We start from the raw sequence: 16,846 nt of genomic DNA, 5'->3' as shown, positions 1-16,846 counted from the left end.
TTTAAATGCCTGTAGTTATTAGGTCTTACATGACATCATTTAGAAATGGTGTAAAGAAGTGAAATTTTCACTTCTGTAGTTATTAGGTCTTACATGACATCATTTAGAAATGGTATAAAGAAGTGAAATTTTCATTTAGAAATGGTGTAAAGTGAATTTTTCACTTCTTTACAAATGGACCAAATCAATAAACTGAATGGGATATTGGAACCATGAATATTAGTTAAAGGTCAGATAGCCCATGTCAGACAGACATGTGTGCATGGTAATGATAACTCAATAAACATAATATAGCTGACACATCACTTATGCTAATTGACAAACTAATCCAATCATTAAACTTTACATTGACCAATTAACCATGAAAATGAGGTCAAGGTCAAATGAACCCTGATAAATGGACGTAAACACCTTACAATGTTTCTAAAGACCAAAATAAAGAAAACTATCAAACACTTAAAGGAACTGTCCTAAGCATAATGACATATAATCATACATCCAGGAAAATCAGGTGATTGTTGTAATTTTATGTAATTCTGTAATGATATTGTTGACCTACTAGTTATAAAAAATCACAAAAACAAAACACTAGTTTTAATAAATCACTGAACCACAATCATGAGGTCAAGGACAAATGATATATCCAAGTGAGAAATTAAGACCACATCATACAAAATTTGGCTTGTCTAAATCTAATTTATTGAAATATTAGGCTTTATACAAATAGTTAACACTGTTACCAATAGATGACCATATATATGTTGGGACTTAGCATCAGATGATGATGATGAATGGCTCTTTATGTCCAGTGGCAAATTAAATGCATATTCAAGATGAGAACATGTTAATGCAATATGAATATGAACCCTGCTCACTACTAGACTGTTACACTGAACTGGATGTTTAATGTGCTAGTTAATAAGGTAACAGTTTGTAGGAAGACTTGTCACCCTACCCAGACACATTAGTACGAGTCCGGGCCTACCATTCTTTTCGCTTATTTATAAATGACACCTGCTTTGTGAAGAAGCAGCAAATACCATTTTTTAAGTCCTTGGTTTGACCTGGCCGGGGACTCTCTCAAACAATAAAAAGATTAAATTCTGTATTTCATTACAACATGAAATCTAACAGTAATTGTCACATTATAGTTAAGCGGCAACAACAAAAACATTCATTCCTCTATCAAAATTAACAATAAAAACAAACAATTCTTTGTTTACCGCTTAGGTCTTTTAGATCAATCAAAAAATGCTCTGTAGTGCATCCGGTCACACAGATATTTGAAGTATAACTTCAAAACATGTTATTTGTAAGCTCAGCTATATCACACACAAACAGACAGACTTAACACACTAAAAAAAGTTAAAACCCAGTAACTTTATCAAACAGGTATAGTAATCAAAATTTTAAAAACACATACAAACACCACAAGTCTTCTTCGATACTTTTTTGTTAATACTGTAACAAAGAACACCAGTAATTTGATCTTAGCTCTAACAAAAGGAATTCATACTTTGTTCACTGACAGATGCTGTTAGAACAAAGACTTTGCAAAAATTTAGCACTATTTTTAAAAATCAAAAGGAAAATGTTACAATATAAGTGACTGCAAAACAGTATTGTTTGACTGTATTTGATTTTTATTGTTTGTCATACATCCAAAGGCAAATTAAATCAAGCATATCCAGGTGTCAAGTTAATCGAAATTGGTAATGAAAGATTTTTACATCTGAGTAAAGATTTTTATCAACATTTTAAAAAATAATTCTTGGTTTGCTACAGGCAACAACAAATTAAATAAGGAGATACAACATTTACACTTTGCATTTACTAAAAGTTTATATATATATATTTGATATGTAAAAAGTTTACTGTAATGCAGACAATATTTTTGTCATCTTTAGGGCTTCTCATATATAATCAAACTAAATGAATAAGTCACAAAATAAAGATATATATATACAGTTATAAATACATATATTTGTAAATATCATGTATTTTGGCCCTTTGTCCTTTACATAAGAAAAGGACTGGCAATTTTGAAAATTGTCTATATAAAACGAATCCTTTCCTATTTGTCAAATATGACTGCAAGATAATAAGGAAAGTAGAAGTAAACAATCAAAAACAAAAACATCAATATACAGTGCATCTCATAACTTGGGTTATATCTAAACTCTGATTTTCTATATATAAATCAAATATCATTAATTTATTCCCAATATAATCAATTCTCAAAATATATTTCACTTCCTATGCCCTTTTGCATGATCCTTTATTTTTAATTCATTTCAAAAACTGTCTTTCTTTAGGACTAATCTAATATCAAAATTACTAACAATTCATCTGCTACTAATACAATTTCCTGATATAAATTAGAATTCATTTATTTTTATGTACAAAATGTTCTAGAAAAAAAACCCTGTTTTACCCCATAATATTTGAGATAAATATTGAAATACACAATGTACATAATTATGGGCCTATTACAGACAAGTCAGTAGTGCCTGTACAAAGACTAATATTTTTTATGATCTACTGATAAAAAAATTTATAAAGAAAAAAGTAGAATCAGAGTTGATGTAAAGTTTTAAAAAAAATCCATATAATAAAAAAAAAGAAGAAAGCTTGTATAAAAAAGTATGTACCCCAATATGATTTTTATAATAGAGATGAAATTATATAAACAAAAAAATATACATAACAGAACTCACTAATGAAAGACACAAAGTTAAATACACAAAACTTTGCTCTATTTTTTCAAACACCAAATTACTGTTTCATGTGCATTTACTATTGTGAGTGTTGGTCAGTGAACAAAAAGGGTTAAGTATTGCCTTTTCATGAAATGTGACCTACAAATAATGCTAGCAAAATTTTAAATGGATTTCATTTATACAAAAACTGTCCCCTCGCAATCATAAAAACATTACAAAAAAAATCTGAATGTACAGTACTTCTATAGTATTGCTATTGTCTTTCTATATTTTGTGTCTATTTGAATGAATCTAAAACAAAACTGTTGTTTTTGTTCAATGATTTAATTCAGTGGCTGACAAATTTTTAAAATGAGATGTGCCTGATGTGCTTGAAAAACTGAGAAACAACCACATATCAAAGAAACAATGCTTTTATTGTTGTGCTTCATCTTACTGTTTAAAAATAACAATTTTGATTAATTTGTCTTTGGTTGCAAAACACAATTTTTTTTATCCATCTTGGATGCTTGATTTTGCGATTGTAGTCAGAAGAGAAAAGAAGACCCATGTACTTATACTATATCTGTCAGCAGCTGGAAGACAAATCTGGATTTTGATCTATTGTGAATAAAGTTGGTTTTTGTATCGTCAACTAATTATTATGAAAGTATCAAATTATTTCTAAGGGACACTGATCCATTTTAAAAATCACCTAATAGAACATTCACCAAAAACCCATAAGGTAAATTTTACAAATATTAGTAACATCAATTACTGACAGTGCATGTATTAGTGAGATCAGTAAACACAAAATCTTGTTGAGAAATTACCATCCCTGTAATAACATCTTCAAGATGTATAGTTCGAGAAATATAGACCAACCCCTCTCAATGACTAGTATTCATTAACAGTTTCTATAGTTAAAATGCTATATGATTTAAATGCTCCTAATCATCAAATTCATCATTTGTCTTTCTTGTTTTCATTAATATCCTCCCCTGCATGGTTTTGGTCATCACATATTACTTCTACTGCACATCGTCTAGGAAACCATCCTCTGTATCGCTTCTTAGTACTACCTGCAATTCATACAAAATATTCAATTAAAAGGCAGAAACTAAATTACATGCAAAGTTTATCATGTAATTGTTGTTGCTTATCAACTTTATATTAGATCTTAAGAAATGACAAGAGAAATAGGTGAATAACAGCCATCATATATGCTGTTCCAATAAAATAAACTCTTAACAGAGATATTCTCCATGGAAATGAGATATGCCAATGCTTATACAACTGCATACCAAATAGCATTGACCTACCACTAGTGGTTCCCCATAAACTGACCTAATCACAAACTAATACATGTAAACTAAGCAAAGTTTCAAAGTCAATAGACCTTGACTGAGGGGGTGGGGCCAAATAATCTCCATACTAATGAGATGTGCCAATGCTAATACATCTGCATACCAAATATCATTGATCTACCACTAGTGGTTCACCATAAACTAGACCTAATCACAAACTAATACATTTTTGACGCCGCCGTCACCGCTGCCACCAACACCAGAAACAGCATACCTTTGTCTCGGTTTTTGACTCCGTCAAGGGGAGACAAAAACCAATATTTGATATTATTGACACCCACAACAGATTTATAGATTTGTTAAAGCATCCATATATGTTATCTTACCTTCTTTCATTTCTTCTTCTCTTTTTAATCTTGTGCCATATAACCAGTGTCTACACATAAATGAATTTGAGATTAAGTTATGAATAAGAAATTTTTACCTGAAACAATAAGGTATATACTAGCATATCTGCTGAAGACTTTTGGCAAATAAAATTGTACTGCTTTTCTACTGATGGTATATATTTAATGTTTACCACAACAAATTAATTAAATCTTTAAAGAGGCTGTAGCCAATTATGAAATGCATACAACCAAACAAGGCCGTAAGTTGACCTATAGTTGCTAACATCTACGTCATTTGGTCTCTGTTGGATAGTTGTCTCTTGGCTATCATACCACATCTCCTCATTTTATAATGAAGAGGAAATACCAATTTATTGATAGGGACATAGATTGTCTAAAAGGTTGCTATTAAATGACAAATCTTTGAAAGAATATGTTTGTTGATGTACAAATGTACTCTGTATTTTATTATTGAAAGTTATGTTAATTTTTTATCTGTTTGCAATCCCAGTGACAGATCTAATAAACAGCAAATATTAAGAGAAACATATAGTGAGTTTAAGTTTTTTGTATGGTTTTATTACCTTTTCCACCTTGTAACTAATACTTTATCTCCCTTTGTGACTGGTATCCTAGGTTCATCTGTACACGGAAACCTAATGCACACTCTACAACCTTTAGTTATGGGAAACCAGGCACCTGAATAGTCTTCCATTATACTATATTCAAAGGTCCTCTCCCTTTTTTGAGCTTTCTGTTGTATCTGCTCAATCTGTAAAATATTGTAAATAAATGGGGAATGTGTCCATGGGACACAAATGATGCCCCCGCTTGCATATCATATAAAGTGATAAAGGGACATAACTGAAGAACGGTAAAAGTGACACTTCCCAAATTTGTACTTGATCTGAGTTTTGTGGTAATAAGTATTGTGTATAAGTTTCGTAACATTTGATTGATGCAAACTTAAGTTAGAGAACAGAAACGAATAAATACAGCAATTTTTCCGTTTGTAAAGGGGCATAACTCTAGAACAGTAAAAGTGACACCACCAAAATTCAAACTTGATCTGTGTTTTGTGGTAATAAGCATTGTGTATAAGTTTCATAACATTTGGTTGAGTCAAACCAAAGAACGGAAACCAACTTTGGGACTTAAGTACGTACGTACAGACAGACAAGGGTAAAACTAAATGCCCCCTCCCCTACAGCGGGGGCATAAAAAACACAGAGATATGTCTCGCCTATTTGTTATTTTGATAATGCAAATGTTGAAATCAAATTAGCAATACTTTAACATGTAAGTTATGCAAATCTTCAAAGTCAATGAACCATGACTGAAGGTGCATGGCTAAACAATCTCCATGGAAATGAGATGTGCCAATGCTAATACAACTGCTATCAAATACCATTGACTTATCATAAGTCGTTCCCTTTAAACAAACCTTAACAAACATTAACTTGTAAACTATGTAAAAGTTTTAAAGTCAATGAACCATGATGAGGGGGTGGGGCTATATAATCTCCATGGAAATGTGACTTGCAAATGCCAATACATTCGCATAACAAATATCATTGACTTATCATAAGTGGTCCATCTTTAACTGATCTAATAACAAACTAATACAGGTAAACTAAGCAAAAGTTTCAAAGTCAATAGACCATGACTGAGGGGTAAGGACCAAATATTCACCATGGAAATGAGATGTGCTAATACTTATACAACTGCATACCAATTATCATTGGCCTACCACTAATGGTTCACCAAAAACTAGACCTAATCACAAACTAACACATGTAAACTATGCAAAAGTTTCAAAGTCAATAGACCATGACTGAGGGGGCAGGGCCGAATAATCTCCATGGAAATGAGATGTGCCAATGATATTACAACTGCATACCAAATACCATTGACACACCACTAGTGGTTCACCATAAACTAGACCTAATCACAAACTAATACATTGTGATGCCACCTCCGCCGCCAGAAACAGCACCTATGTCTCGCTTTTTGACTCCGTCAAGGCCGGACAAAAAATGATTGCTACTTAAGTATTGCTTGCTTCTTTTTGTAATTTCATTGGGGTGTAAAAGCATTCACTGAAGCACTACTAAAAATATGCATACATTCAACGCTTTTACAACCCTATAAAATTACAAAAAGAAGCATTCAATTCTTATCTGAACATTTTATGCTATAACCATGGAACTATACCATTTAAATTAAGCCTTTCTTTTGTTTTTCTATCCACTGTTTTAACATCTTTACAGAGATACCATGCAATCAAAGAGATGTTGCAATTTATTGGGATATAAAATATAACTTGGAATGCATTGGCCAATCAAAATTAAGTAATGATATGAAATGTCTGTGATTGCTGCTGCCAGTTTAAAAGTGTAATAATGACTAAGTCCTAGGCTTGAAAAAATTCAATGCCTCTACATAATGGCAAATTTTTTTGAAAAATCTTTTTAAACATTCATCAATTATACAATCATATTCTCTTTGACTTGTTACAGGCTTTTTCTAAATGCTTTGAATTTGGTTTTATCACCTGCTAAAAATATTACCTGTATGACAGTCCTTTCCAGTTGCTTAGTAGTTATAAAGTAATATGACAACCTCTTTCAACGTTGTACTTACAGTAAGAGTAAACTGATTACATTCCTCCCTGACATTCCAGACAACACCATCAGACTTAGGATACCCTGTCCATGTAAATACTTCAGCTAGATTAGCCTTCCAGCCTAAGTTATAGGGGTATACAAATTCTTCATCATCATCTCTATCTCTATCTAATGCCTAAAATTTAAAATAATCAAACACATTTTCATTTATTTTATATTTAGAAGTAAATACACGTAAGTTTTAAGTAAAATCAATTGAAATCGTTCTGTATCAAGCATCTGTGATGATATCAATATCAGTCAGGGTTGTACAGGCTTGATCTAACTCCAGCAGAAAAAAACACCTTTATTAAATAAATAATAAAATGTATATGATACTGTATGGCTTTTTCAATCTCATACACAACCAATATAATCCATCAAGCATATGTCTCTGTATTATATATTTGCATTTCAGGTGGATGTGATATTGAAAAAGCCATATAATTTTCTCCATATATTCAATGTACCAACTTATATTCTAATTGCATGATAAAATCTTTACTTCCATCATCACGCACAGTGCTTTTTAGTGGTTGACTGTATTCAAAACTTACAAAGACATGTTTTAATAAACTGATGACCCAGAGATGTCTCGCTTGTATGAAGTTTTAATAGTATAATGCAAATTGAAACTACAGTTAAACTTAGTCAAAGTCACTTAACACTGTTTCGACTGACCATTATTTATTTTCAGTCCTAATAATTGTTTCATTATTACTAATTGAAATTTAAAATAATTTACCAGTTGCAAGAAAATTGTCAAAAGGAATCTATGTTTTTGGCTGCCCCATCTTTTTTGTAGCTGAACATTATTGGATTATATTATATTAGAGTTTATTCAAGTTTATCAGAATTTAATAATTCCCCTCAAACTGTATATAAAGCTTGTGAGTGAAAGACAGAATTTACAAATTCTCAATGACTGCAAAATAGGTTTTTAATCCTTTAAATTCCATTTCAATATAAAGCTGTGAAAAATGGCCTGGGCAATTTCGATTCCAGTACTACATCTCACTGAAATTTACCCTTCATCTTATTCATAATTAATGCAAATATCCATTTTTACTGATCAGCATTCAATTATAATTATGTCTTTATCTATTTTCTGTACTTGCTATTTTTTTTTTATCAATTCTAAAGTCAGGTCTGGTTTAAATCTAATTGTAATAAACTGCTTCGCTGAGCGCAGCTGGATATGCCCGCAGAGGTCCAACCCTGAACAGTTGGGGCAAAAATGGACACAATATTCAAGCTTGATACAGGTCTGAATTTGGATTGTAATTAAATGTTTGACATATTATAGGTTTCTGAATAAATGTAGTCAAAGAACTTGAAATTGGTTATATGAATTGAATTTATATTCAATTTAAGATTTCTTGCTGTTGTGCAATACACTGTGCTGTTGCACAATACTTAGTTAATCTGTTGTCAGACTATAAACAAATAAAGTTCAATTAATTCTCAATGTCATATTAGAAATTTATGAAAATGTAAAGGGAGCTTACATCAATAGATATAAACAATTCACCAAAGTTTCATGAGAATTGCTGACAGCATTTTTGAGTTATTGTCCGAAAACTGGAAAATCCCCCCTTTTTTAATGAATAAAACCCCATAACTCAGAAATGATACATGAAAAATTTATGAAATTCTAAACGGAGCTTACATCAATAGATATAAACAATTCACCAAAGTTTCATAAGAACTGCTGAAGTTATTGTCTGAAAACTGGAAAATCCCCCCTTTTTTAATGAATAAAACCCCATAACTCAGAAATGATATATGAAAAATTTATAAAATTCTAAACTGAGCTTACATCAATAGATATAAACAATTCACTAAAGTTTCATAAGAACTGCTGAAAGCGTTTTTGATTTTTTTGTCCAAAAACTGGAAAATTCCCCTTTTTTTATGAATAAAACCCTGTAACTCGGAAATGTAAAATCTAAAATATATAAAAATCGAAAGGGAGCTCATGTCAATAGAAATAAACAATTCACCACAATTTCTTGCAAGTTGGTGAAAGCATTCTTTAGATATTGTCCGAAAACTGAAAAATCCCCCTTTTTTTAATGAATAAAACCCCATAACTCGGAAACGTAAAATCAAAAATTTATAAAAAACGAAAGTGAGCTCACGTCAATAGATATAAACAATTCACCAAAGTTTTATGCAAATTGGTTAAAGCGTTTTTGAGTTAATGACCGACATGTTGACGACGGACGGACAGACGGACAGACGGACGGACAGAGGTATACCATAATACGTCCCGTAAACGGGCGTATAAAAACTAATGCAAAATATATTTTGTCTAAAATATCATTCACTGGCACAAAGATTACAGTGCAGATAGTTTTTACTCCTTTTGAAATATTGAATTTACAAGCTTGCACATTTTGTCATCCAGGGACTTTATAGCTTAATATACAGTAATAGTTTTATTCATTATTGAAGGTCATACAGACACCTATAACTGTTAACATCCTTGTTCTTTAGTCTTTGGTGGATAGTTGTTTCATTGGTTACCATACTTTTCTTTTTAAAGGAATATATCATACAGAAACAAATGTATTAATGTATTGCCCTCTTTTCAATTTTCATTCTGGTTTTTGGTAATAAGAAAATCAGAATTTCATTATTTTGAGACCATGTTAATTTAAGTGAGATAATGAGATGACTACATTTACCCATCAATTTTAAACCACAAAAAGAAAATACAATCAAAATGTTATAAAAATGCAGATTAATCATTATATTAATGCAAATCATTCTTCGTTATTCAAAATCTTGAAAATGGAGACAATAAAAATGTATGCAAACATAATCTTATTTTTACAACATTGTTTCAGATTCTAATTTTCTGATTGGTTACCTAAATGATTTCGATTTGTATTGCAAACTGCATCAACTTGCAATTCAGAAAAGCATGTTGTTATAATTTCAAATGCTGTAACAGACCCATTGTAATAGAAGCAATTATTTTCCAATCTTATCTTTGTTTTTTATATTAAAGAAATAAATCACTATCATGGTAAATCAGTGTAATTTCATTAGCTGTTGAAGTTGTTGAGTTCACAAAATATTCTATAATATTGAGCTCTGAATGATCAAAAACAGATCCAGAAAGTTTTTATTTGTTTGTGATTCCCCATTGTTTATGCTACTTTTTTTCCTTCTTCATTCATATGGTCTATAATTCATTTTTTACTGCAATGTATTCCCAATAAGTTTTCAATTTAATCATGCTACAGTTGTGAACTTAATTTGACAAAGGTTTTTCTAGCAAAATGAAAAACCAGCATTCTATAGCTATTTTATTTTTAAAAATCTTTCATTTATATCAAATGTCAGGGAAAAGGTTCAACACAATTTAACATGCACTTTTTATAGCTTCATTCTAAAAAACTTTTTGGACTAAAGGTAAAATTTTAAATATCTTTACAGGTAGTCATTTATTAGAGATGCAAAGGTTTTGGACACTGAGACCTCCTGGTTATGTGTATTGTACCTACTTTTTCTATGATCCAGGATTCTATACCAGTTTCATTCTTCAATATACTTCTCATCTGTATGACATACAGCATTCCTACAGCTAGAAATACACCTACTGCTAAACCTATGGCAAACATGGTACCAATAAAACCAAATAGTCCAAGATATACAACAGGTTCTCTTGTATAGTAGAAATAATATTGCTGAAAATATAACACAAAGTAATAAAAGTAACATAACATTTTTCATTTAAATAACAAGAAAAATTAGGATTAAAAAAAATGTTTTGCAGCCAATCAAATATATATGATAAACTGCCTTATTACTGCGTGTGTGTAGGAGAGGATATCCCCATTTTAAGTTCTTCTAAAGCTTACTTGGTCATAAATCATTACACTGAACAATGTTATTATTTCAAATTCAGCAGAGCATGGCAAATAAACAGATTAGATTTTAATATAATCAAATTATAAATAATAAATTGTCTATTGCAAGTGCTTAAAAATATGGTTAATAAAAAAAAAGTTGACAACTATAATGTTTTGACTGTTGAAATACTGGATTTGTTTTTTTTTAATCACAATGAACTCTTAAACTGAGGTTAACTCACAGGTGACATAAATCTGCCAGGTGCATTTGTTCAAGAAAATGTAATGAATTCACATTCTTAATATTTTCAACGTATTATGTATTTGGTCATAAGTTTCAAAATCATACTGCAAGTGTATGCTAGTGATAGGAACTTCTGTATCATCTCATGTCAGAGGATCACTATTTCTAGTCCATTCAATTTTTTGCAAAATAACAAAATATGTATTATCAACAGTTCATGTTAATATAAAATTTCTTTTCTTCCTAAATATAAAAATAAGATGTATGATTGCCAATGAGTCAACTTTCTATCAAATGATGTAGATGTTTCTTTATACACTTACCCAATTAATTGCCCTATATGTAGATGGAATTAAAATAAATAGAGCATGAACACAGCCAATTGGTGCAAAAATCAAGAACCATGTAAAATTAGCATGGTTGAAATGTCCACAGCAAGTGTTTATCCATGGACAGTGATGGTCCATCTTAATTACACACCTGAAAAACATAGAGTAATACTCATGATATATAGTATATTTATTAAACTCAAGTTGACATACAAAGTACCATCATCAAAATCATACTAAAATTGCTGTCTCTATTATAGAAAAAAATTTTGTGTTAAAAACAGTATTTGCAATATATTAACTGATTTGCTTTAACATTCCATGATATTTTTAAGCTTAACATTCAAGTAGCTGTGGAACTATGGTTCGCAAATTGTCAAAAAATATCATAAGGACCATAAGAGCTACGGTTCCACAGCTAACATTCAAGCAGTTCCTTGACTTCTTTTTATCATAGTGTAAATGTAGAACGTTTCAATAAAAATGGAAATGTTTCATAAATAGTTTAAAAGACCAATATTTGTTCATTTCTATATTACTCTTTTTTTGGTTTGTATTATTCTTTTATGACATAATTTGTTTAAAAAGTTTTTTGACTTTCAAAACCCAATACATGTACTGTAATTTGACCTACATGACCTTTATCTGTGTTTGTTTTTACCTGTCACATTTCCTGCAGTGATGTGATCTGGGACTTTTGTATCCTTCACACAGATTGCAATATTGTAAATATTGTTTAACTTCTTCTTCTTCCTGCAAATAAAATGTTTTTTTTGTTTATATAAAAAATAAAATAAAAAAGTTGCTGATTATTAGGCTTTGAAAAATATACATAAATTTAATTGGTCATACTGGTTAGACAATTGTAATCTTTTGTTATTCATGTATATTACATTATCAGACAGACTAACTAATGTATGATAACTGTTGGATAACTATATAACAATTGTCACTCCTATTACTGACTTCAAGGTTTATCTAACAAACAAGTGAGAAATAAAATTTATTACACTTTTTTCACACAGGCAGTAATAAATTTCACTACTACATAATTGATGTATGTATATAAACAGTATTACTCAATGCTTTATGACATGGTTTTTGAATAACCTATGATACCTTCTTAAAAATTTAGTTTTGAATAGAAGAAAACAACAAATAAAATACACCATCAATTACATATTCTCTGTATCAATTTTGTCTCGTTTTAATAGTGAACAAAAAAAAACATGACTTGTCTCCCTTTGACTGTGTTATATTACAGTATGTCTATGTTGCTATATAAAAGTGGAAATACACTGCTTTCTTGAGATGCATTTCAAAAATTGACTTAAAGTGGTACCAAACACCTTGACTAGAATTAATTTGGCTCGTTTAATTTCCATAAAATTTTGACAAAATATTTACTTTGACAAAAATGTATAAAATTCAAAAAACTTGAACAACACACTTTATCTGAAAAATTTCATTGGATAGATAGCAGTTTCACAAACACTTGTTTTGATCATTGAGAAGCTTAATATTTCCTTAACAATAGAACGTGATTAAAACGTCTAGCTGATTTTTACAGAGTTATCTCCCTGTAGTGTTATGTACCTCCTTAAGATGAAGGTTATGTAATTGGGTGGTATTTCAGAGTTTTATGAAATATCACAAACATTCAGATATCATTGAACTGCATCTGAATATAATAAAAAAATAGATGTGTACTTTGTGTAGTCATATCAATTACAAATATTAGTTACTGAAAATTGGTTAATTGTTATTTAAGTTGATATACTACACATTCATATATCAAAAATGTTTACTTAATATAAAGCAGTATTCTGGAATCTAATAAAATAGGATGATACATAGAAATGATGTGACTAATATAATAACTAGAGGCTCTAAAGAGCCTGTGTCGCTCACCTTGGTCTATGTGCATATTCAACAAAGGACACTCTCCAACATTGTAGGCAAGAATGATAAAAATCTCTTCTTTGTTGATCTTGTATTGCTGATCATTTAGTCTGTTTAGTTTCTCTCTATATTCTTTAGTTTTTGCTCAAAACAAAAAAGGGTGTAAAAAAAATCCTCATTTAAGGGCAATCACTCCTATAAAGAGTGACAGTCTACTAACTATATCGGCAAAATTTAACTTGTTAGTAGATCTTGCCTTGCTGATTATTTTTGTGATTTAAAGTGTCTATTTATCTATTATAATTTTTATCATACAAGGCAAAACGCAAAACAAATGGTAAAAATCACCATTAAAGGGCAATAACTACAATAAGGAATTGTCGGACGATTTCCTCCATATTGTCTTAATTGTAGATCTTGTCTTTCTGATCATATTTGCTAATTTAAGTTTCTAACTATCTATTATAATTTTTAAGATATAAGGCAAAAACACAAAAAAATGGTAAAAATCGTCATCAAAGGGCAATAACTCTAATATTGAGTTGACTGACGATTTCGACAATGCAGAATTAAAGTTTTCTGACAGTTTTGATGTATATGGACAATTGGTAGAGCTCATTGCCTCAACATTCTGAAATTTTTGCTCTCTTCAGATTTTCTCTGTTTATAACGGTTTTCAAAATAATAGACAAAACTTGTATTTTAACCCTATGTTCTATTTTTTGCCATCTCTGCCATCTTGGTTGGCAGGCGAAGTCATCGGGCACATATTTAAACTAGATACCCCAATGATGATTGTGGCCAAGTTTGGTTAAATCTGGGCCAGTAGTTTCAGAGGAGAAGATGTTTGTAAAAGTTAGTGACAACAACGACGGAGGAAGACAACACACAAAGTAATGGCAAAGTCTATGATTTGCTTAGGAAAACCCCAAATAATAATTTCAGATAAAAAAACAACATATGTCGCGCGACATATAAACAACGAGGAGCAAGTGCGGAGATTTAATTTTAATTAGATTGCATTAAATTCTGATCAAAAGTTTAGAAGTGGATATTTATGTGTACTGTAGCGTACTGATAGAAAAAAAGGCCATATCATGCCAAAACATAAAGGTCCTTTGGTCAATTTGCCCCAAATAGTGACTCATTTCGCTCTTATTTTCTTAAATCATAAATCTGATTTTTCATTTAATGTAAAATGATGATGATGATAATGGATGGCTGTTTAATGTCCACCAGCAAATTAAATGCATATTCAGGATGAGAAAATGTTAATGCAAGATGAATATTTTCCCTGCTTTGTACTAGACCGACACTCTAGAGCCGGATTTTTAACGTGCTAGTTCACAAGGTAAAAACCACAGGAACATGTCACCCTACCCATGCTACCGTGACACATTATTTGGACTAAGAGCTTACCAGTCTTTGCTCTTACTCATTATAATGCTGAGTGCTTAGCGTAGAAGCAGCAAATACCAATCTTTAAGTCTGGTTTTACCAGGCTGGGGTTTGAACCAAAGACTGCACACACTTGAGGTGAATATGCTACCACATGACCACTGAAGTAGTTTAATATTAATGTATAATTACCCAAATCAAAGTTTTTTTTTAAAGAAGATTATGTCATGTGTTGTAAATATTTAATCTGGTTTCATGTAGAAATATATTCTAAAATTTAATAATATTGTAATCAAAGTTCAGTCTTTCTAAACTTATTTAGGTCATTGTTTACACTTAAATATGATGGTATTGAATAAAGATATATATAAGACAATTTTAGAAATATATAAATAATAATAATTTGAATATATCATGTATATTGATTAGTAATTTTTAATGGCCAATTTTGATACTTGTATGTTTTTAAGTGAAAGATTTGAAATTCTAAAAAATTTTAACAGTTTTAAAGTGTCACAAAAGTTGTTTTTATGGCTGGATATTAATTGTTGGAAGTTTATATATTTATAAAATGTTGATTATTTTTATGTCAATTAATATGTGACATGTAAATAAACTATTTACTTACTTATATAGATTAGAAATTAAAGATAAGCCCTTAATAAATGTTAAGACTATACAATTATCCATACTGATTACTGAAAATTTATATTCTAAATTGGAAATTGATTCAATTGACTTTAATTGGAATTAATCAAAGAGGTGTCAACAATGATAATGATAATTAACTATTTGACAGCTTTTGTTAATCACTTATCTTTTATATTTGATGCCAGAATAAAAGAGATGCAAATCAAATTAATAAACCATTTGTTTATGCAGGAATTTGTTCACTTTCTGGAGACCAGGCAGCTTCTTTGAATTGAACGACCAGAAGTGACAAAAAATGGGCATGATTTTGTTTAAAAAATAACATTGGTGACATCAATATAACTTATAAAATGTGTTTATACATATATCATTGTTATAACTTACGATTAATAGATTAAATATCAAAACCAGATTTATTTTTTGTGTTTGTTTCCATTGTTTTTCTATGTCTCTATTTACATTTAGGTTATTTAACATCTAGCAATTTCAGTATTTATTTTATACTTTTAAACAGATTTTTATATATGTCCAGTCATAACACACAGCCCATGCCACATAAACACATATATATATACCAGTCAAAGTAAACCCCAAAAATCATTCAGACGAAGAAATGAAATAGGAAGTGCAATACTAAATCATGTGAGTAAGATAGTGTGAAAGTTTCACAGAAAATATTCATTTTGTTCAGGAGCAGCATACAAAAATGTACTTCAAAGCTGCTGCTATAGGTTTCTCAACATGCCTAGAGTATGATAATTTCAATTAAACTTACTGGTTCCCATCCTAAAGGGACAAATCCTGGTCCTTTGAATGCTGCTAAAAGATAGTTATACAGCGTCAAAACATTCCAAAGTAGAAATATCATCAAATTTATCACTCCTCCTAATGTAAAAATTGGCCACCACATCAAAGTGTTTCTGACAGAGGCTGCTGATATCATGAAAATAACTGATAAAGCTATTATTGGACCCCAATGCAAAAGTTGCAATAAGTTAATTTCTATTCTTTTCGTCGCCATAGCTTATATATTGTTTTTAAACTATAACTTTTAATATGTTTGACTGAAAATTAACTATTTCTGTTATATTACTGGTCTAAATGGCATTTTTTCATGTTTTTGTGTTTTGACTTGTTTTGGTTGCAAACCGGAACCAGTGCGAGCTTTCGCATTTCTCGTGTTAATTTTTCCACTCTAAAACACAGCTACTAAATCTGATCACAAATTAAAAGAAAGCAATTAAATAATCCTTAAAATAGAAACAAACTATTTCAAAATATATATCACAATATTTTGAGGATAATAAGATAAATTCAAATTGATGATATTTGTAATGATGACCAAGTAAATATGAAAAGATGATTCCATTTTATAGCATTTTTGAAAGACCTTTCGTT

The 16,846-nt window shown here is 30.2% G+C and overlaps 1 protein-coding gene across 1 annotated transcript; it reads right to left on the bottom strand.

Moving 5' to 3' along the window:
• Positions 1–1,088: 1,088 nt before the first annotated feature.
• LOC127710154 (palmitoyltransferase ZDHHC6-like) lies at positions 1,089–16,651 on the bottom strand. Its single transcript, XM_052215890.1, has 8 exons — positions 16,224–16,651; positions 12,159–12,250; positions 11,492–11,648; positions 10,577–10,759; positions 7,039–7,197; positions 4,980–5,167; positions 4,393–4,442; positions 1,089–3,781 (listed from the first exon to the last, which is right to left on the bottom strand). Exons 1-8 carry the CDS (start codon positions 16,467–16,469, stop codon positions 3,666–3,668), a joined length of 1,191 nt encoding a protein of 396 aa, XP_052071850.1. The 5' UTR covers positions 16,470–16,651; the 3' UTR covers positions 1,089–3,665.
• Between the last annotated feature and the right edge of the window lie 195 nt (positions 16,652–16,846).

This window comes from Mytilus californianus, unplaced genomic scaffold, assembly GCF_021869535.1.
Source record: "Mytilus californianus isolate M0D057914Y unplaced genomic scaffold, xbMytCali1.0.p SCAF_7, whole genome shotgun sequence".
NCBI lineage: Eukaryota > Metazoa > Mollusca > Bivalvia > Mytilida > Mytilidae > Mytilus > Mytilus californianus.
Note: the sequence above shows the minus strand (reverse complement) of the source record. Positions and strands in the feature narration are given on the sequence as shown.

Excerpts from the sequence above, each read along its gene's own strand:
- LOC127710154 (XM_052215890.1), bottom strand. The coding sequence starts at position 16,469 with ATGGCGACGAAAAGAATAGAAATTAACTTATTGCAACTTTTGCATTGG. Across the intron at positions 7,198-10,576 it reads AATCCTGGATCATAGAAAAA|GCATTAGATAGAGATAGAGA; the intron begins GTAGGTACAATA and ends TTTAAATTTTAG. Across the intron at positions 3,782-4,392 it reads AGAAGAAGAAATGAAAGAAG|GTAGTACTAAGAAGCGATAC; the intron begins GTAAGATAACAT and ends TATGAATTGCAG.